The 23,177-nt window shown below is 33.8% G+C and overlaps 1 protein-coding gene across 1 annotated transcript; it reads right to left on the reverse strand.

The window, feature by feature from the left end:
• Positions 1-8,635: 8,635 nt before the first annotated feature.
• LOC127728915 (ATP-dependent DNA helicase pif1-like) lies at positions 8,636-14,824 on the reverse strand. Its single transcript, XM_052236494.1, is given in 2 exon segments — positions 8,636-9,066; positions 14,407-14,824. Coding segments are annotated over 2 exon segments (849 nt in total).
• Between the last annotated feature and the right edge of the window lie 8,353 nt (positions 14,825-23,177).

A 23,177-nucleotide genomic window follows, 5' to 3' on the forward strand; every position in this document is an offset into this window, starting at 1 on the left:
GAAATATTGTTTAGTTTTTGTTTTAAGAAAAGACATTTTAGTTTGTAACCCGGATTTGTTTTTATCTCTATCGATTTATGAGTTTCGAACAGCGGTATACTACTGTTGCCTTTATTTACGCTCTCTTTGAATAAAATAACCCTGAATGTTTTTTTTTATATGAACAAGTGTGGACACAGTTCAGTGTGGATAGTAATAGTTTGGTTTGTTTCATGGTACTTTGTTACTTTCATACTGGAGTTTGCACAATATGCATGATATACAAATAATAATATTATTGAGGTATCAATATATATATTTTTTTTCTTTTTTTCCCCGAATGTGACTTACCGAATTTGACTTATTACCGGGTTTGAACTAACATGAGCAGCAAGACGGGTGCCACCTGTGGAGCAGGATATGTTTACCCTTTCGGAGCACCGGAGATCACCCCCAGTTTCTGTTGGGGTTCGTGTTGCTTATTCTTTAGTTTTCTTTGTTGTGTTGTGTGTACTGTTGTTTGTCTGTTTGTCTGTTGGTCATTTTCTTTTTTAGCCATGGTGTTGTCAGTTTATTTTTTACTTATGAGTTTGAATAGATATAAGAACATGTGATATGAGTGCCAATGAGAGAACTCTCCATCCAAGTCACAATTTGTAAAAGTAAACCATTATATGTCAAAGTACGGCCTTTCAACACGGATCCTTGGCTCACACCGAATAGCAAGCTATAAAGGGCCCCACTAATGACTAGTGTAAAACCATTCAAACAGGAAAACAAACGGTCGATTCTATATAAAAAAAATGTCCATTTGGTATCTTTTGCTACTTTATAGATATTTTTTATTGATCTTGTTGGCTTATCTATTATGTATGTTTAGCATAGCATTCGCCATCCTAGTAGCATTTGTTCATGATTTGAATGTCTTTTTTATTGGGGTCTATGTTAAATTGTTTCCATTGGTGACAATCATTTTGGATTTCATATTGGCACCAAATGCTCAAAATTAGTATAATTATGATCAACGTTGTATCATTTATTCAAGATTTTGTTAAATGTTTGAGATTGTTTTAAAGAAGAAGCTATTTGTATGCAATACAAATATAACCATTATTCGTTAAATGTTTTCCCCAGTGGTACCACCTTTGATTTTATTAAAAGCTAACAATTGGAGGAGGCACCTTTGTGCATTTATGTATCATCTGGTTTTAATGTTTGAGACTGTTTTTTATTAGTTGTTTGTTTGTTTTTTGCATATTATTTATAATGTTGCACTATGGTGGTCATTAATATTTATTTGGTTTGACAAAACGGAAACTTATAAATTATGATAATACTTATATGTATAAGATCATCCTAGTATCTTTAGTGCAATATTTTTTTTAATGATTGAGATGATTTCGGAGAAAACTGTGTGTATCTATTTTTCAAAGAATTCTATGTTAATCTTCGATCCTTGGTGCCAACTATTTTAGATTTGGATTGGCACAAAAACCTCAATATCCCAATTAATAATACCAAGCGATTCCTCATATTTGTTTTTGCAATTTCTGGCTAAATCAATATTTGGCCCCAACATTCAATTTTAATTTAAACATTGTGAAGTATCTTCAAATAAAGATTCCTGCAAAGTTTGGCTTCAATTGGTAAATTCTGTTTTTTCAGAAGAAGATTTTACAAAATGTGAGAAGTTTACTGAAGATGATGGAATCAAATTGATGACTATACCTCACACAATAGTCAAGTCTTGTGTCATTTGAGTGTCATCTTTGAATATGTTTTTAAGCCTAGACTCAAAAGGCTTGGTTGACAATATGTAAAAGAAACTACAGATTTAAAAAAAACTATATAGTATGTAGTAGCATGGTCAAAACAAGTGTTGAATTTAAAAAAGGCAATTTTTAAACATGTATCCTGCATAAAGCTTCTGTCGTCTAATGATCTTACCTTTCAGTTCATATGTACATGTGGAATGTTAGTTTATAAGTCTATAGAAAGTGCATAACAATGAATTGGTCTCCGTTAATGCATAGAACCTTAACAGTAAACTTAGAGAGGGTGCTCAATGAATTTATATACTGTGCAAAACTTGCCATAATTTGAACTAGTAATTTGTGACAAAACTATAAGGTGTTAAACCTATAGGCGGTTGTGGTAAAAATGAATGCTTACATTTGCAATATGCCCCTATTTTTAACACTTGAGCACATATTGAAAAGAATTCCACCTTTCTTTGATAAACAGATGAAAAACCCGTCAGAGGTTGAAATGCTGCATACAATGTACAAATAAGGCTTTCACAATGTTATATACTTTTTTTTTGCATACATATTTTTTGCAACATCATCTTGTCACATTCTTCGCAATAAAAATAACAAAACAGTGCAATAAATTCTGCATTCACAGTAGCCTTATATGAATCCGGACAATTCAGAGCATGGCACACGATACAGACACCAGTCTTTTGTTGGACTATATGTTGGCCCTAAATGTTTTTTGGTTATTTCTGTTGTTATGTTGCTCTGATTGACACTTACCCTACATGTCCCTCTGTAAAAACAATTTGGACAACTGATATTTATGTTACTGTCAATCATAAGGAATATAAGATAGCACACTTATACTTAGAGAATCATTTCATACGTATTAGGAATAAATGTCATCGTATTCTCTTAGCCATACTACACGTTCATCTTTATTTGAAAAGACGTCTGCTATACTTTGGCTATAATTTACAATTACAATACAATGCCATCCTGTAATCATAACATCATTAAGACGGTTGACTGAATCAATACTTGGTAGGATTTTTTGTCATCATGTATAGTTGAATGAACTACACAGTCATTTTGATTAGGTTATTCTTGCTAAAAGTTACAGAATATTTTGCAATTTCTGATATTTAAACACGATGACAACTAATGAATTCATTGACACCATTTCTTGGTAGGACTATTTGTCTTTATGTGTAGTTAACCATAACACCACGTCATTTTAATATAACAGTTCTTCATTGTGTTATCTTCCCTTACATAATGGCTGTGCATTCAATTTACGCTGATGAAAACTGAATAATAGTCCTGAATATATATGGTAGAAGACAAGCAAAACTATATAAATCGTACTACTACGAGTGTCTTGTAAAAAAATTAAGAATACATGAGCCCTCAGGTAATTCCATATACAAAAACATACTGTATCATTTGACAAAGATGATATTTTGGCGAATCATAAGTCCTTCATGGCTTCAATGAACATAACATTGAACAGCAAATCGGAGGACTTGCCTTGTTTGTATTGGATCCCCAAGCTTCACAAAATTCCGTACAAACAACGGTACATTGCCGGCTCATCTGCATGTTCAACGGAAGAATTGTCCATTAGATTGACAAAGATTCTGTCCACAGTGAAAGAGGGTCTTCAGAAATACTGTGAAACTGTTTACTCGCGTAGTGGTATTAACCACATGTAGATTCTAAAAAACTTTAAAGAACTTCTTGATAATTTTAAATCAAGATCTTTCTCTGAAATAAGTTCTATCAAAACTTTTGATTTTTCAACCCTGTATACCACCATTCCCCATGTGAAATTGAAAAATCGTCTAAAAGAAATAATATAAAATGCTTTTCAACATAAAAATGGTAGCATACGCTATAAACTTATTTCTTTGGGATACCAAACGGCATATTTTGTTAATAGTGAACAAAAAAGTAAAACATGCTACACAGAGGAACAAGTGATCAGTATGCTGGAGATTCTTATTGACAACATATTTGTTGAATATGGAGGTAGACTTTTTCAACAAATTGTCGGCATTCCTATGGGAACGAACTGTGCGCCTCTCCTAGCCGACCTCTTCTTATTTTCATATGAGTCGAAGTTCCTTCAAACACTTGTCAAAAACAAGAAGATCAAAGAAGCCAGATCATTTAATTTCACATTCAGATATATTGATGATGTTCTTTCCAATAACAATCCAAACTTTTTTTGATTGGGTTCCATTAATATATCCTCCAGAACTAGAAATTAAAGAAACAACAGACACGGCTTCCTCTGTCTCATTTTTAGACTTATACCTCTAATTGACATAAGCGGTCATCTCAGTACCAGAATCTATGACAAACGAGACGTTTTTAATTTTGAAATTGTCAATTTCCCCTACCTTACTGACATAATTTATAACAATCCTTTCTAAAATTGTCCGTTTATAAATTTTGAAATTATAAAGAAAATAAGGTTTCAACTCCCTCAGGCAAAGTTGGCCTTAGATGGATTTGGCTATTTTATTAGGTTAGTTTTTGGTCATATAGCTCTTCAATTGTTTTGGTTCTTATAAATCCTTGGCTATCAAATATTTGGCTTTGAGCGTTCCTGATGAAGGTAAATCCAGAAAAGCGCTTCGGACGCATGAAATTTATATAACGTGTTGTTTTCATTTTTTTTACATCACTGGGTCGATACCTCTGCTGGTGGACTATCAGTCCCCGAGGGTATCATCAGCTCAGTAGTCAGTACTTCGGTCCTGACATGATTTATAACAATCCTTTCTAAAATTGTCCGTTTATAAATTTTGAAATTATAAAGAAAAAAAGGTTTCAACTCCCTCAGGCAAAGTTGGCCTTAGATGGATTTGGCTATTTTATTTGTTTTTTTTTTGGTCATATAGCTCTTCAATTGTTTCGGTTCATATAAATCCTTGGCTTTCAAATACTTGGCTTTGAGCGTTCCTGATGAAGGTAAATCCAGAAAAGCGCTTCGGACGCATGACATTTATATAATTTGTTGTTTTCATTTTTTAGTAGCCAACTTCACCTGCATATGGGATATACATTTCCCAACTCATTCGGTATTTAAGAGCTTGCAGCTGCTACTCAGACTTTGTAAAACGTCACCAGTGTCTGAGCAGAAAGTTGATGAACCAGGGGTATGTCAAAGAACGTCCCGTCCTTTTTCTAAAAATGTTCATCTGAAGATACCAAGACATTGTTGATAAATATTCCGTATCAACTTCACAAATAATACACGATGGTCTTGAAGTATAAATTCTAGGTACTGGCGTTGTTTATAATCTTAATAACGTGTTATAGTATTCTTTTATTTGTCTTTCTAAATTATTACTTTTACTGTTTAGTCTATTTTTGGTAGTGTCCATTTGACGTGGCTGGGTACTTGTACATCATGTCATTGTTTTATTGTGCTGTGGTAAATTTTTGTATTCTTGTCTTTCGTTTTTGCTAATGCGCTTTGTCTATATGCCTTTTTGTTTTTCTTTGTTGACATATTTGTTTGTTTTTATAGTGATTGGGATTATAACACAACTATTCTGTTTCACATTCAATGTTTACTATATGTTTTCATAATTATCCGGAACAAATCGCACTGGACCGATTTCTTACATCACCGTATTTATTGTACGACGTAATTGCCCTTAACCCCGAAAAAACCACAAGGGAGGAAGCTCATTTGCGACAATGCTTCAAATTATCGTTTCAAAATTTTTCTAAGACTTTCACTTACTTTGTGACCTGAATAAATCTGTTCCCACTTGAATTATCATTTCAATGACATACATGTTTATCCTTAAGTAACCTCTATAACCATTGTAATCCTTAAAACAAACTTTACATTTCTGGAATAGAATGAATCGACGCCCTACATTTGAAAATGAAAGTACTAAAGCGACACCTACCGGAAAATATATTTTCGGAACTCTCGGGATTTTACCACATTATGACGACGATACACAGTGTGTACCTAATGGAGTGAATTTGGAGGGAAATATAAATGTGCATAGCCACTGACAATACAGAATATGAGTAAAAACTTATTTGGTTCCTGGTAAGATAAACAAATTATTTATGTTAGTCTTGCCCATAATGATGAAAAAAGTAAATAACAAAATCTGAATGTTGTTTTATATGACCCTTATCTTATGATGTGAGATTATTGGGTAAAAAATAGTTGGATCAATTAATAGATGTTGGATAATTCCTGCATATTTGCTTACTTGACTAGAAGAGAGGCAAAATATACCAAAAGGGACCATCAAACTCAAATGTGGGAAAGAAACTGACAAAGCCATGACAGAGACAGATTTATATAAGCACTTGATGCATGTTTCTGAATTCTAATTGTGAATGTGTTGATAAAATATACTTGTATTATTCATAATAAAATATTGTTTACATCAAGCCATGGCAAGAAATGAAAAAAACGACGGAAAGGCATACAGCAATACACATCACAAAAAAAAAAAAAAAAAAAAATGAGCAATACAAATCCCACAAAAAAAACGAGGTAATCTCAGGTGCTCTGGAAGGGTAATCAGATCCTGCTCCACGTGTGACACCCGTCGTAGAATAGCACGACATGTACCGGTAAAAAATATACCATCATGGAGAACTATATTTAGTACATGTATTTTGTTGGCGTTATTTCTATACAAGCCTTTGATTTTCGTTGTTAGTATTGTCTGCCTTTTTTTTTAATATTGTTAGGTCATTCAAGCAACATCAAAAGATTGGTTTAGGATAAACAAGGTTTTTTATCATGTATGATGTTTTTCATACAGAAAATCAATGTAGGATAACAAACATGCGTCATCTTTTCCCCCTTATCCTCCTACTATTTGGATTAAATTTTTATGCCTTCAATTATCTTTTGCTCTAAATCGGCTGTCTTTATATTGATTTTAAGATTTTTTATTGTTCCAGCATTACGGTCAACTACATAGGCCGATACTAAAGTAATACAAGCATTGCTTTATTTTTAACAGCATTTTGTTGTCATTCTATTCTTTATCTACATGTTGTCTAGTTCGTCCTTGCAGGTATTGCATATCCATTCATCCGGTAGTTCATCCAAATCTTCTACTTGAATGCAATCCGCATGATACTAGGTGTCACATCCATCACACCCAACTACATTCCAAGAGCATTCTTTCCTGCACACACCACACGGGTACTTACACACTGATTTCTTACGTTTCTTCTTTCCTCCTCCTTTAACCTTGTTAACGATCTTCCTTTTAGCTGATAATTTGCCCCCCTCCTTTCCAATGGGAATGCTACTGCTCGAAACTTTTTCAATATCTTCAACAGTTTTTTCTTCGTCCTTATCTAAAGCTGAAGGGTTTGACATATTAGCTGAGTTTCATATACACTGTTTCAAAATTGTTGATATTTGCGCTTTGGTTTTGTAATTCCTGGCTGTAATTCCGTACGCTATACATAATAAATGGAGTTCTCTTTTTGTGAAATTAATGAGGTAGTCTTCGGTTTTCATGACTTTGTATTGCAGCCTTTTATGGGACATCTCTTTATGTTCTGTTGTATCCTCTTTAATAGCATCAAAATTAAAGATACTATCAACCTTGCGTCCTTTACCCCTCATTTTTATCTGTTTCCTGTGAGCCTCTGTTTTTGTAGTTTGAACTTCTTTCAAATATGTTTTCCTTAACTGACCTAATGACATTATACAGTATTTTGACAAGACCTCAAAAAGCAGTTTTTTACACGTATCGCCCGGTGTCGTGGGATTAGATAGTTTGCTAAAAGTACACAATATAACATTGTCAGTTCTTAACTGAGTTTGCATGTACATATCAAAACTAGCGCCATGAACGTTAAGATTAGAAGTTGTTTCTAGCTGGCGAACTTTTTTATTCAGCATCATAAAAAAGTTTTGCGCTTCGTCGGTGATGTTGGTCAACCTACTCCTCACGTTTTGTTTCCGTCTTGTATCAAGTAACGATCCTTTGTCAGTAGAGTGTTCAGCCAAAAATCTCTCGCTGTCAACAACCTGCTGCAAACACTTCAATTCGCATTTAAGTTCTCGGACTGTATCAGTTTTGTTAGGTTTATATAACAATTTTGATATTGCCGACACCTTTTTCTTTCTAATTTGTGAAATACACCCCCCCCCCCCCCCCCCAATATATCTTATTTTCCCCCTTCCTCCATCTGACTGGGAAATTCTTGTCCCCTTTCGGTCTGAGCTGTCTCCACTGCCTTTTCTCTCAAAGGCGCTGCAGTGGATTCTAAAACGCAGTTTCTGATAGCAGAAGCCAATTTGAATACTACATTTTTTCTGGCTACTGGATCAGAACCAAAGGCTGTGCTCAATTTCTTTAGTTTATCACCTGACATGATAACATGTACTGCTTTGTAGAAATCCGACACGGTCTTATTTTCTGTAACTGAGCCTTCCTTATTCTTGAAATTTTTTTCTTTCAGACTGTAGAATGAGTTCCATAAATATTTGACTAGTTTTTGAGTGTTTTCGGAATTTTTCATAACCGTTATAACTTGGTTTTCCTGTATTTGCTGTTCTGTTTCTCCAATGCTCTTGATATTCTCTAAGATTGCGGAGACTGAAATAGTGTCTGGTAACTTGTACTCTACAGTAGTTTCTTCACTCTCGTCTTCCATTAAGTCTACTAAGCCGATCATAGCCTCTGTGTCATCATCAGATAAAGTTTCAGTTATGTCTTCAAATGGAGTAAATAACTCCTCATACTCTTGACTACACGTTTCTAGGACCTCAGGCACATGTTTCTTACAACATGACCAATCCACTTTAGGTAGATATTGTTCTTTGCCATAAAATTCCAGGATATTGCTCGGTGGATTTCTTAAAAGTCTTTTGCCGAAGTTGGTTATATGTAAGCCTTTCTTTGTTGTGATCGACTTATTGCAACTGCAATTTGACCAAACTGATACATTTGTGTACAATCAATGCTTATTCTGTTTACAGTTAAGCCCTGTGCTTTGTGAACAGTAAGGGCAAATGCCAATCGTATTGGATACTGTGTTCTGCATGCAACATCGATTTTCTTGTTGGCATCATAAACAGTAAAAGAAAAAGGCTTTAATGTCATCCGTCTCTTCAATGATTCGAAATAAACATCAACTGTATCATGAGTTATGGCTCGTACCTCACCGGCTAGTCCATTTACAAGCTCGTCTGATAGATTAACTGTCAGAATAACAGGACATCCTACTTTAACTGCTACTTGTTTTGGTACAGAAACAGAAGCTAGCTTTCCTAAGTCCCCGTCGTCTTCTGCTTCAAAAACTTTCATGTCTCCTGGCAATAAAGATAAGAACCATAAGACTTTTAAGCTCTACTGACTTTTTAGACAATGACTTACAATTACAAGAAGTCCATTACTAGTCTAGTAATAGACATCTGCTATGACTTATTTTTGGCCGGTAAATGAATAAAATAAGATTAGTTTCTGGCTACTGTCTTATTTGTAGACATACTGATTCATATTTGAGACGAAACATTAGACATGTATACAAGTACTCCTTTATTTGCCATAACAATTTATTCAACATATCGTCAAAATAACTTTTTCTCCAACTAAGAAAAAACTCAGGTGTTGCTAAAATGCGAAATCAGAAAATGGAACGGAAATATCAAACTGGAAATGTTTCTTTTTTTGGACAGCCTGTCAAACTAATGCGAACGAAATGATTAACTACAATACATATATCTGGTTACGTATCTACGAAAATACAACCAAAAACGTGTTGATACGGATTCAGTCAGTATGAATATTCATTCCCGTTCCAGTTTTTGAAATCCGTTCCGTTTTCCGATTCAATCTTTTAGTAACACCCAACAATTTCATGTCTCGTGATAATATCAAAATGAGTATATTTCAGAATATTTTCGGCTAAGTATGCTTTTATTGTTGCAGGTTATGTTCAACTGTTTGTGAAAGTACAGACGGTAGAATAACATGTAAAGCCCTGAAAGAGAAATTTGAAGAAGCTACATCTGGTACATCTACCATTTCTGATAACAAATTGTCCCAAATCGTTTTTAGATTATTTCCTAACAGAAAAATATTAAGAGGTAGGTCAGGCGAAGACAGATTTCTTATAAATGTAGGCCTTTCATGGAAAGAAAACAGAGATACGAGCTTGGTAAGTCCATGGAGCATTCAGTGTCATCTGAAGTACCAAAGCATGTTGTTTGAACAAACTCCAACATCTGTAATTATTTTCATGATGTCAGATATCGTATGCAATGGTAACATCGTAATGAAGGAAATAACATTAAACTTCAAAGAACAATTATGGGAACTGAAAATACGCGGTCGGATAGTTGTCCTGGAAGACCTGGACATAACTAATACATTTTATTGCACAACAAGCAACCTTCATGAGATTTTTGAAATCGTCCATAAAATTAAAATTTGCACTGGAATTGAAACAGAACATAAAACAAAGGTTCCAATTCATATAATCTCGCAGAAAGGGGGGATGAAAATACACAAAATATTAAAATGAGATCAAAAACATGTAAACATGTGGTTGGCTGGTCATGTACAGGTGATTCATGTCACACATGTATAAACAACTTAAACGCATTTAAGAATGAGGAAACAGACCTGATAGATCTGAATAAAGTTGATGAGGAGGATCTGAAAAAAATTTTAAAACAAGTATTTCCTGGAGCATCACAAGAAATGCAAGATTTTCTCCGTAGCCAGCATGACATTTTAAATTCATCAAAGAATACTTGGGACAAGTCAGTTATAAAAACATGCTTAAGTTTGTGGTCTCGCAGTGTTAAATGTTATGAGCAGTTAAGGTACAGTAATATTTTCAAATTGCCCTCTGGTCGCCAATTAAGAAGATATAAAAGCAGTGTAGAGCAGAAACCTGGGTTAAACAATGATGTACTCAGATGGATGCTAAATACCGCCATACAAGTAAATTTACCCCCTTCTGGCTATCATGGCGGCCTGATCCACGATGAAGCAAAAATCCAAGAAGATTTGGTATTAAATGTGAAGGGAGGAAGATCTGAACTTGTGGGTTGGATCGATACTGGAAGTGAGGCCGAAAATTTGAGGATTGTAAAGGAAAACAAAGTAGAAAGCTGGCAACAGATGTGTTACAAATAACATTTCTTGGGTACACGGGATTCCGATTTCCGATTGCCCACTTCCCAACAGATGGAGTAAAAGCCTCTGAGCTGTATATCATAATTTGGGATTTGATTTCTCAATTACAGTCGTGGGGGTTCATAGTAGACTTTATAATGCAAGACGGGGGACAACAAAACAGAGAGTTTACGAAGCTTCACTTTACCGGTGAACCCAGAAAGAACTACTTTATGTTCGACAGTTTAGTACATCCTGACAGAAAGGTTTATCACTGTCAGGATTTCTCACATAACATGAAAAAATTGCGGAATGCAGTTTTGAGTAGTGGAATTAATACTTACAATACAAAATTGTTAAACAAGAAAGGTAATGTAATAGTTTGGGAGCAGTGGTTAAATGCTGCCCGATGGGACGAACAAACAAATTCGCGAAAAATCCATTACAAGCTTAGTTATTCTCATCTTCATCCAGATACAGCTGATGAGATGCGCAATCATCTTGCTGAAGAAGTTCTCAACGAGGACATGCTTCAGCTTATGAAGTCTTAATCGAACTCATTAATCAATGGTTATGTTTTAAACAGTGCCATTGACTTACTTCAACAGACCAGCAAACTTATAACGGTATTTAGAGATCCTCGTCCAGTGACGGATATACAGGACGCAAGATTGAACATTCTAAATCATGTTCTAGATTGGTTCAATAACTGGAGAAATGAAATAAAAGTAATAAAGAAAACACCAAAGGAACTCGAGAGGATGCTTCCTAGCATTAAATGCTTAGACGATGTTGAAAGCATGATAGTCGTCTTTACAAGAGTGTGCCGAGTCCATATAACAGAATTTAAAGGACGTTGGGTATATCCTAGTAGGTTTAATTCTGACCTTGCAGAAAATATTTTCTGCCAACAACGGGGACTGTACAATGGTAAGTCCACGAATCCGAATTATCATGTATATTGCAACACAATGAACAGTGTAATATTAGGTCAGACCACTAAGTCAAGAGCCCGACAATCTAACGCAGGGTTACCTACTACTGATCCGTATTCTTTTCATGTTAATGTACCTCTATCAAAGAAAAAGAGAACACTATGCCGAATTTAGACTGTTCCTATAGAATACATGTACATTTTTGAATTTTAAGTGAAAGACATTAAACAGAAGTTCTTAAAATTATGAACGAAAAAATTATTATACATGTCATTTAAAAAAAAATAAAACTGAATAATCTGTTTGATTATGATGATGGATAATCACTTAACGTCCAGTGGCAGGTCAGATGCATATTTAAGACGGGAGCATGATAATATGAAAATGAATGATTACTAACACCTGGACCCCTCCCCCCCCTTTTTGCATCTGCCACTGTGCTTTGTACTGTTGTCACGCTGAGCCGGATTTTTAAAGTTCTAGTTCACGGGAACACATGTCACCCTATACATGCACATTATTCGGACTCAGCCTTTGCTCTTATTCCTGAATGCTGCGTGCTAAGCGGAGAAACAGCAAATACCAATTTTCAAGTCTTTGTCACTTAAACACGACCGAAGTTCGAGCCTACCACCTCTCGCACACCAGGCGTGCACGCTAACCGTCACACCATAGATGAAATTTACATGAATCTATTTTTTACAGGTACATTTCACCATTCTAAACGTGAATTTGTTAAGTGAAGTCATTGTAACGTGAATATGGTCGGGCTTTACATCTTTTTCATGATGACAAGAATAGAAAATGCAAATAAAGAAAAGTTTGGTACCGACTTAGCTTCCATTCGGGTTTCATAAACGAAATGCATTATATTCTGAAAAATAATTTCAATACTTTTTTTTAAATACCGTAGATACTGCCTTTTTCATATGAATGATATATCAGCAGACAATTTATAGTGGCAATATTCATTTGGGTTTTGTTTTTTACTGCAAATGTATGTATACTTTATATATTTATCTATATTATATACCTTCCATTTCCAGCAAACATTCCGAGTTATAAATTTCAACATCTAAATTCATAGCAAATAGCTTTAGAGGTTTTGGACCTGGTGGTAAAGTTCTCTTCAACCTTTTTATGACCTCTAAAAAAATGAAACGTAAAAAATACAATTTTATAAGATTTGTGTCTTTATTGAACCTGAAAAATATCACTTCAACACTTTTTATTGTTTTTCCTTGTTGAATTCGTGGCTTAAATTGTTGTTGGGAGTGCTTGAGTTTGTTCGATCCGGAGCTGAGTCCACCAAAATATCAAGTCTATATCAATAAGCGTGTTGAAATACGCAGACATGTGCCACATAGAGGAACAGGAAAACCTTATCATTTCGGAGCATCTAATTTCAGTACGGTTTTATTTTTTATTACCGGACCCCTCGTTTGTATGCCCCACTTTGGGCATTATGTTTTCTAGTCTGTGCGTTCGAAAAATTTTGTTGATTATACAGGGAATCACTGAAGCATTACCGGAGCGGGCCCCCCTCTTCGGCAGTCAGTGGGCCCCAACTAATGAAAATTTCTAGATCCGGCACTGGTTCCCTATAATATGATCTTTCTAATTTTAATTCCAAATTAAAGTTTTGATCCCATTTGCACGGTCCGATGGACATAGAAAATGATAGTGCGAATGGGGCATCTGTACTATGAACACATTCTTGTTATTGGTATCAGTTTGTCCAGTCATTTAAAAATGGGGGTTATTATAGGATAATGTAGAGGTACCAACCATATGTCCGCATTAGCCGTCACAATGGGGATTCCGACCTGGACCCCCTTTTTGTGATCATCCAATTGTTGTCCGTAAATATCTCTATGTTTATATCAAGTCATTATAGGACCAACTACTTATTTTATATATTTCTTAACCTACAGGGTTGGCAAATAAGAAATTTAAGAAGAGGAAGACCGGTAAAAAAATCCAGTTGAGCGACAATGAATTCCATTAAATAACTAAGTAATATTTATGTACAGGCCTAGATATTTTCACGTATATTACTGTACTTCTCCAGTCTGTTTTACCATGATCGCCTTTTTTTGTAACTATAGTAGATCTATATGATGTAAAACATTTGTCATGATTTGGTTAATAAGAATTGATTTGATATATTTTGGTATATTTGGATAAAAATCCAGGCGTTAGTTTGAAAGACAGGATGTGAAGCCCACCTTTTATAACTATAAATTATAACATATTATAGAGTACCGATCATCATCAAGTATTAACAATTGGACTATATTTTGGGAGCTTATTGAAACTATGTATTGTACAACCAGTAGCAGTTACTGACAGATATATTTTACTGTCATTGATCATACCTTGCAGACTGATGTATTGCCGCTATTAAGTCGGGCTCTGACTGTCTGTGCATTTCTGTCAACTGCACGTGATTTAAACATCTGATAAATCTGGAAAGGAAACAGTACGAACCGTTGTCCCCATAACTTGGGTTGGCAACAGGTTGCAATTGAAAACAATCCCCTGACAAAATCAGCTGTATTCCACCAAACGAAGGAGTTTGTCTTATTTCACTTAGCACACACTCAATTTGTTCGAACAACTTAGTGCTTAGCATGGAAATCTCATCAATGATGAGGCAGTCAATTGTTTTAATGTTTTTATTTTTTGTTGAGAAAGATTCTTCACTTTGAAGAAGTGAAACCAGCTCTTCGTTTGAATATCTTCCATCTTTGAGTCCTAAAAACTTGTGGACTGTCGACACTTGTAGTTTTGATGCTGGTGGGATTTTCCCTTGGAGGACCTGTACAGCCTTTCCCGTGGTTGCAGTAACAGCAACTATTTTGCCAGATAATTTTAAGTTTTGGGCAATCTCGGAAATTAAAAACTATTGTCCAGTGCCAGGAAATCCTGTCACCAAGACATTATGACCTGCCAATGCCATGTGAAGAGCTTTGTTTTGGATTCGATCCATCCCTTTAACTCCCGCCATTTTTACATTATTGAAATCTAAAATACCGTAGACTTCCGAAAATCATTACAATTGTGGTAAAATCCAGAGAGTTCCGAAAATATATTTTCCGGTAGGTGTCGCTTTAGTACTTTCATTTTCAAATGTAGGGCGTCGATTCATTCTATTCCAGAAATGCCAAGTTTGTTTTAAGGATTACAATGGTTATAGAGGTTACTTAAGGATAAACCTATATGTCATTGAAAAGACAATTCAAGTGGGAACAGATTTATTCAGATCACAAAGTAAGTGAAAGTCTTAGAAAAATTTTGAAACGATAATTTGAAGCATTGTCGCAAATGAGCTTCCTCCCTTGTGGTTTTTTCGGGGTTCGTATGGATAGTAAACCCGGTAAATTGTAACAAACCCCTGTGATATTACATGGACGACATTTAATATTCTGAGGAAATCGAGACATACAGAATCACTGTCAAGTACGTTTGATTCATTCATAAACTGTGATAATTAAATCTGATTAACTCCGTTAATTTGGATAAGTCATTTATTAAATGCATACGAACTGTAGGTTATTTATATCCGAGATTTGATTTGTAAATTCTATTTTCATTTTCATTTGATTGTTTTATATAATATTTGCATTTAAACTTAATATGTTCTATTCATACACATTGTAAGTATTGCTTTTTGTTTTATTGCAGTTTACCAATACACTTGACTACTGTAACCTTTCTGGTGGAATATCATAATTACAATTTTCCAAACAAGTTGTTTTCTTTATATATTCGCCGAAATTGCGATTCAGTCACCTGGATATACCTACTGGTCCGGCCAGTACAACAATGTTGACTGCTGTACCCCTATTTTGACATTTTTACCTATTATGTCTGTTTGTTTTGTTCACACATCGTGGTCAATATAATGGAATATTATGCGACTGTCATACAAGTGAGAGGTTAAGCTAGCTATAAAACCAGGTTTTATCCACCATTTTCTACATAAGAAAACACCTGTACCAAGTCAGGAATATGACAGTTGTTATCCATTCGTTTGATGTGTTTGAGCTTTTGATTTTGCCATTTGCTTTGGGACTTTCCGTTTAGAATTTTCCTCGGAGTTCGGTATTTTTGTTATTTTAGGTTTTAATACTATTATAGCAATCTACAAACTTTAGATACGGGGCAGTAGGTGCATTTCTTAAGACTACAAATTGTTCACCGAGCACGTTGTAAAATCTCATTCTCGATTTTCAAAATGGCGACCAACGAAATATAAAAAAAACACGTTAAGATTGACACAGATATGTCAAAGATAAATAAAGAATACCCATCTAGTTGTTTACCAACAAAACTAAATAAGCGCACCGGAAAGGCAAAGACATTTCCATTCGAGGCAATAGATATAAATATGTATGAAGAAAGTGCACAAATGATAACATTTCACACTTCTATAAATAGAATCCAACGCTGGATAAATCTCTCAGCCTACTTTAATTTGAAAGCCTGGATAACCAAGAAGATAATGTAATAAAATGGTCAGATATACCAGAAACATGGTCAGACAGACATGATGTTGCTAACTCAATATTAATAAAAGTGAGGGATCAAAGTGAACATATCTTGAAATATGATGTCACATTTTTTGTAACAACAGGTACTATTAGAGTACACGGAAGTAGCTACCTCTCATTTGTAGAAAAAACTTTTCCGAATCTTGATTGAGATATTGAAATTGTTAGAAACATGTAACAATGAAGAGACTTCCATGAAAAAAATCGAAGATCACGAAGAGGTCACTCACCCAACAATAAATGATCAAGTAATGACTGTTTCAGAGAAACAAACCAAGTCTGATACAAACAATATAAATGAAGAAAAATCTGAGGTTTCACAAAAACCTAAATCAATCCAAGCCAAACATTGACAATGATAACAATGCAGCAGATACCTCTGCACAAACTAAAGTCAATTTGTCTCGTATTCAACAATGCTTCATAGATACTATTTGTAAACTTGAAATTAGTCAAGGAAAAGACACTACGACTATCTTAGAGGCTATAACTGGTGCAGAATACTTCTTTTGCAAGGCCAGTCTCAACTTGACCAGAAGAGCACAGATAAGGACACTCTGTCCAAAGAATTACAATCAGTACAACAAAAAATCAAAAAATTACAAGAGGAAAAAGAATCTCTGAAGTCACAAATACAAATTGAAAAGGGGCATGTTACACTTTTAAAATGTCAGTATGCTGATTTGAACAATCATTGTAGAAATTTGCTAGAAGAGACTAGAAAGGAATTAGAGAAACTTGACTCATTCATAAAATCTAAGCTTGACTTTAATGCTAATCAGCTTATAGCAAAAAACCGAGACCTACAAACACTTTATGAATCTGAGCACAATTTAAGGTTACAGTTGGATAAAGCAATGAAATACTCAACCTCAAAAGTCAAATTTCAACATCAATGGATATTTCTGGTCACCGTGCTGAAACTGCATCATCCAAATCACACCATCAGACTAAAGAACAAGTTGACCAACAATCAATATGGAAACCTAGTGTCCTTCTATTAGGAACGTCAAATATTCGTGGGATCAACGAAGACAAATTGTCGTCAAGTGTATATGTAATTAAGGAAATAATACAAATGAGTATATCCTTGGTTATAATCCACAAACACCACCAGCTGTTGTTGTATTACACATACTTACCAACGATCTGAAGACAAAAAACCCACACAATTGTGCAAGTGAGCTGTTCGCACTAATATCCCTTATTCAAGAGAAATGGAGTGAAACAAAATGTTAAATCTCACTTGCCACTCCAAGGAAAGATGATATAATGCATCACACTAATGGTCAGATTGTTAAAGCTCTGATTAAACAACATTTTTATGGAAAGCATTATTCAGAGAACGTCCAACTCATTGAGCATAACAACATGTACTATGAGGGTCAGGCAAATGAGGAATTGTTATAGAATGGCTTGTACTACCTAAATGATAAGTGTGTATCATATCTTGCGTCCAATATAAAGCAAGCCGTCCACCAAATCCTTTTAAAACATTCCGCTTCCACCGACTCGTAGACCAAGAAGTCAATCTCGTAACAGAACAGGAATAGGCAGAGGGCGTGGCCGTGGCCATGGAGATGCAGAGTAACTTTGTACAATGATGATAATGTCAATGATGTTCTACACATATATATATATTATTTATATACATATAACATGTTTTTTTTATTATATATGCAACAGAACTTGCATGTTCTTGTTTACCATATAAAACTCAGGATGTCATAAATGAACAAAGATTTTATTGTAAACTTTTCATATTGTTCATTATTGTTTAAATAGTTAAAGGTCATATTATTGTTAGTTAGTAGCTAATATAATTGATACTAAATTACACAAGGATTGTCCTTATTTTATTCCCTACGTTTAAATTGAATGTGTAAAATTTGCACATAAGGGAGTTTTGGTAAACTACAAACTTAGTTTATTTATAAGAAAAAAAAATCAAAATTAAAAGTCAGGAAAACAAACAATTGATTTAACTTGACGGCCATTTAATTATAATTCTTTAATTAGCACCTTAAAGAAAGGTTTATCATTTTGAATAACCCTATTTCTTGATCATATTGTATATAAAAGATTAAAACACTTGGAAAGTGTACTAAATATTTCTTTTTCTTTTTTTAACTTTATTAAATATTTAAAGTAATAAAAGAATAGAAGGGACTGTGTCACCAAAACCAATCACATCATTGAAAATGTGCTTTCTTAATGTAAGAGGCCTTATGAACAAGGAGGGTAACAAAACAGACGATCCTCTTTTCTTAAATAAAATTGATAACTATGATTAAGCTTTTTTTGCTGAAACATACATTGGATATGAGTCCAATATTCATAGAATAGGTCCTTTTAATTGTTATAATGTATGTAGACCTAATACTAGGGCAAACAATAGATTTCATTAGAATATCAAGTTAATTTACTGTTGATCATAATAATTGTAATATTAATATGTTTGATAAATCACCAAACTTCACGTGGTCAGATGAATCACCTACAAAATTTCAGACAGCTTTATTATTACCAGATATAAAAACGCAAATTGGTACATTTAATAAAAGTATCATCAAAGAGTCTCAATCCTCAGTCGATGAGGCTGCAGCAGAATTATCACATATTTTCTTGTCTGCTGCTACTAATTCTCTTTTATAAAAAAGAAATAAACAAAGGAATAAGAAAATGAAGACAAAAAAAAATGTTTGATGGAGATTTGCACCATCTCCGTAACAAACTAATAAGATATGGTTAAGTATATTCGAAATTTCCTTATGACCCAATAGTGAAAGGTCACGTTTATAAGCTCAACAAGCAATACTCAAAACTTAGAAAATTTAAATATAAAGAATATAAAAAATCACTTGTTGAACAGTTACAGAATCTACATGATGATAATCCCAAATCATATTGGAAATTGATTAATGATTTAAAAAATAAGGATCATAAAGATCATAGTTCTACTGTTGCACCATCTGCTTTGGTTTCACATTTCAATGGATTATATCAAATACACGATTCATTCAAAGAAAGAGTGGCTGTTGAAAAAAATTAGCTAATCTTGAAAAAAAATGTTTGTTTTAATAATCTTGATAAACTTATAACAGAGAATTTTGCCATTTCAAAACTACATTGTAACAAGTCACCAGGCTTGGATAACATTTCAAACAATATAATTAAACACAGTAAAACTATTTTACCGTCATCTCTTTCGAAAATATTTAATTCTTGTCTGTCTCATGGATTATACCCAAGAAATTGGACTGAAGGTTACATCACAGTATTACACACGTCAGGAGACCTCACTGACCCAAATAATTATAGAGGACTAACCATCACTAATGCAATCGGTAAGCTATTCAAGAGTATACTTAATATAAGGTTGGATGGTTGTTTAGGAGAAAATAATGTAGTTAATGATTGTCAAATAGGTTTACCAGAAAGGCAAGAACATCTGACCATATAATTGTTTTAAAATGTATTTTTGATGAATACTGTAATTCTAAGGATGGGAGAGTGTTTGCTTGCTTTGTTGATGTTCATAAAGACTTTGATAAAGTAATACATACAGAAATTAGAATTAAGCTGTTAGAGATTGGGGTTAGTTTAATGTTTTGTAGCGTTATTAAGAATATGTATCTTGAAACTAAATCTTTTATAAAAATACATGATAAAATAACTGAATTCTTTCAAACCACGCTTGGTGTCAAACAAGGAGATAACATGAGTCATAACTTGTTTAAAATATTTATAAATAGCCTTCCAGATTATTTTACACAAAGCAGAGATCCAATTATGCTGGATGGCAAACGCATTCACTACCTTATGTATGCTGATGACATTGCAATTTTATCTAACTCAGCAGAAGGACTACAAGAGAAATTAAATAATAAGCTTCATGATTTTTGCAATGATTGGTGCTTAAATATAAATACTAAGAAAACTAAGGTGTTGATATTCAACAAGGCGGGCAGACATATCTCTCAGAAATTTATTTTTAACAAAGATGAGCTGGAGTGTGTATCTAATTATAAATATTTGGGTATCCAGTTTAATGCATTTTGTTCTTTTCTTATGCTCAGAATGATTTATACCAAAGAGCCTTAAAAGCGTACTTCAAACTATGTAATGATTTTGTAGTGCATAATCCTTTCTGTTAAAAATGCAATTCATGTTTTTGACCATACAATAAAGTCCATACTTTTATTTGGGTGTGAAATTTGGGTATATTTTAATCCCTCTACTGCACGTTTAAAAAAAGAAACCCTATCAGTGGATACAATTTACTCTAGGATATTTTGTGAAAAACTACATATTAAATTCTGCAAGTATATTTTAGGTGTTAATAGAAAAAGTACAAATTTTGCAGTTTTGTCTGAATAAGGACGTTTTCCACTGCATTATGACATACTAGTCAAACATGTTTTACGATATTGGCATCGTTTAGGAAATATTTGCTCCTCATTTTCCTTGTTAAAAGCTGCATATGATTGTTTTAGAAAGCTATTTGAAACAAAAAGGCCCCCTTGGTATGGATCAATTAATGTTTTAAAGGAAAAAAATGTCAGGTATAGAAAACCATATACCAGCAAAATATTCAACATTTAAATTACATTGTGGTCAGATTGTTAAGGGATACTATACTACATTGTGGAAAAAAACAGCTAGAAAAACATAAAGATGGTAAACTACGAACTTATGTAACATTCAAGTGTAGTTTTGGTTTTGAAAATTATTTGTCAATAATGCGACTTTTTCAGCAAAGGAAATGTATTACTATATTAAGAATATCTGCTCACAAATTGCAAATTGAATCTGGCAGATAACAGGATACTCTTCGACAAAACCGAATTTGTCGCAGGTGAGGTTCATTTTTTATTTAAATGTGACACCAATCATTAAAAAGAGAGGAATTGATGCAAAGTATATTAAAATCGTGTCCAAACTTTCAATATTTACATATTAACAACAAATTAATTTTGATAATGAATAATGAGGATCCCAATGTACTATTTGCATTTTACAAATATATAAAAGATACTAATAATTGAAGGAAAACATAATCTGCAATAACTAATTTCAACTTAAATCTTTAACATGAGTTTGGATACTCTGTTAAGCCTGCACTGATCATAAGAAGAATTTCATATTCTCTGGCACCGCCCCTTGATGATCTTTGCGGGCTAGACACAGAATCTATAATCTCAAAAATATGTTTATAAAATATTATTTTAATAATTTAGGAGTTTGACTCATCTGCATTAGATACAAGTAGAGACTTCCCTCTAAGCATCGACTCTTGGTGCTTACTGCAGATAAGTCATATTAAATTTCCTTTATTCTATGTTATTTGCAGTATACCTTATAGTTAAATGTGGGTTTTGTTTTTATGTTTGTTTTTTATATGGAGATTTCTCCGCACAAACTACTTAAGCCTCTTGTTTATTTAAAAGTCAAAATACACTTACCTGATGCACTTGAGTCAATGTCAACATAATATTAATTGAATAATGATATATTGCTATTATTTTGTTGTGTGTGTTTCCTGTTTTTCTTTTTTTATTACACATGTTACATATCTATTGTCTATGCATTGCATATGTTATTGTTAATAATTATATTGTTTATATGCTATATGCCCTCCTGGGGCCCTAATTTGGTGAATAAAAATATTCTTTTCTGTAGGAGTATAGTCAGAAAACGCTTCTCACGCACGAAATTAAAAAAGTGTTTACTTATTTGATTACTTTTACAACTCTGACAAAATGAAAATTTACGATCGCATATTGTAGGTACAGATTATAATATGGCATTTAATATATCAGACCCTTTATCGGCCCTAGGTCAAGACATCAGCCCGAGAGCCGAAAGGCTCTAGGGATGATATAATGAACGAGGTCCGATGAAGGGTTTGAAAGGAAAAATCACATGCAATGATCTTTTTATCATATACTTCAGCAGAAGAAATACAGACAAGGACTATTATAAAATTTAAAAAAAATGCATTTATTGTATTATAATTTTTTTGCATTTTTCATAATATACTACCTGTTTTCTGATAATTGTTTTTTATCCTACCTTGCTATATTTTCACTGAAAACGTATCAATGAGGTATATTTTCCGGAATTTGCCAAGTGACGTCGGAATGCCCAAACTCCGTACAGTGATCGTTTCCGTTCCGGAACTATTTTCCTTTACTCCATCAATGTAGAGTAGTATGCGGATCGGAGCTGGAACTGCCGGGGAGTTTGCGAAATGCCATGCGATAACGTTACGGAAAGGTATGCGATAATAACCGGAAGCAGCTAATAGTTTTTTTTTTCATATCAGCCCGCTAAGAAGCATTTAGGAAAATATGGACCTTACGTAAATTTAATGCTATTATCATACTGTAAAAACTATAAGTTATTTACTCCAAGTGTATGATAATTATCTAGTATAATCGCTATTCCCTAGATATCTGGGTTACGTTCAATGTCGTAGCCGCTTCTTATGACCTTTATTTTTGACTACTTAGCGTATAGCTAGCTTTGCCGCTTAATAGATTTAGATAGCCAAACATTGCATGATATCTAGATAATCCAAAATGTAATGATTATCATTATTGACACCGTGTTGATAGTCTAGCTACGTATACGTAGCATATCATTCACATAGACAGATTTCTAGACCATAGCGGCGATACTAGCTGCTACGATATTGAACGCAACCCTGCTCTGAGGCCTAGAATATTTATCACCATAATGTATGTAGCATACTATTCTATCTACTCAGCCATCTCTAGCAACTGCAAACTAAATCCAATTAAA

Source organism: Mytilus californianus, unplaced genomic scaffold (genome assembly GCF_021869535.1).
Source record: "Mytilus californianus isolate M0D057914Y unplaced genomic scaffold, xbMytCali1.0.p SCAF_2, whole genome shotgun sequence".
Lineage (NCBI taxonomy): Eukaryota > Metazoa > Mollusca > Bivalvia > Mytilida > Mytilidae > Mytilus > Mytilus californianus.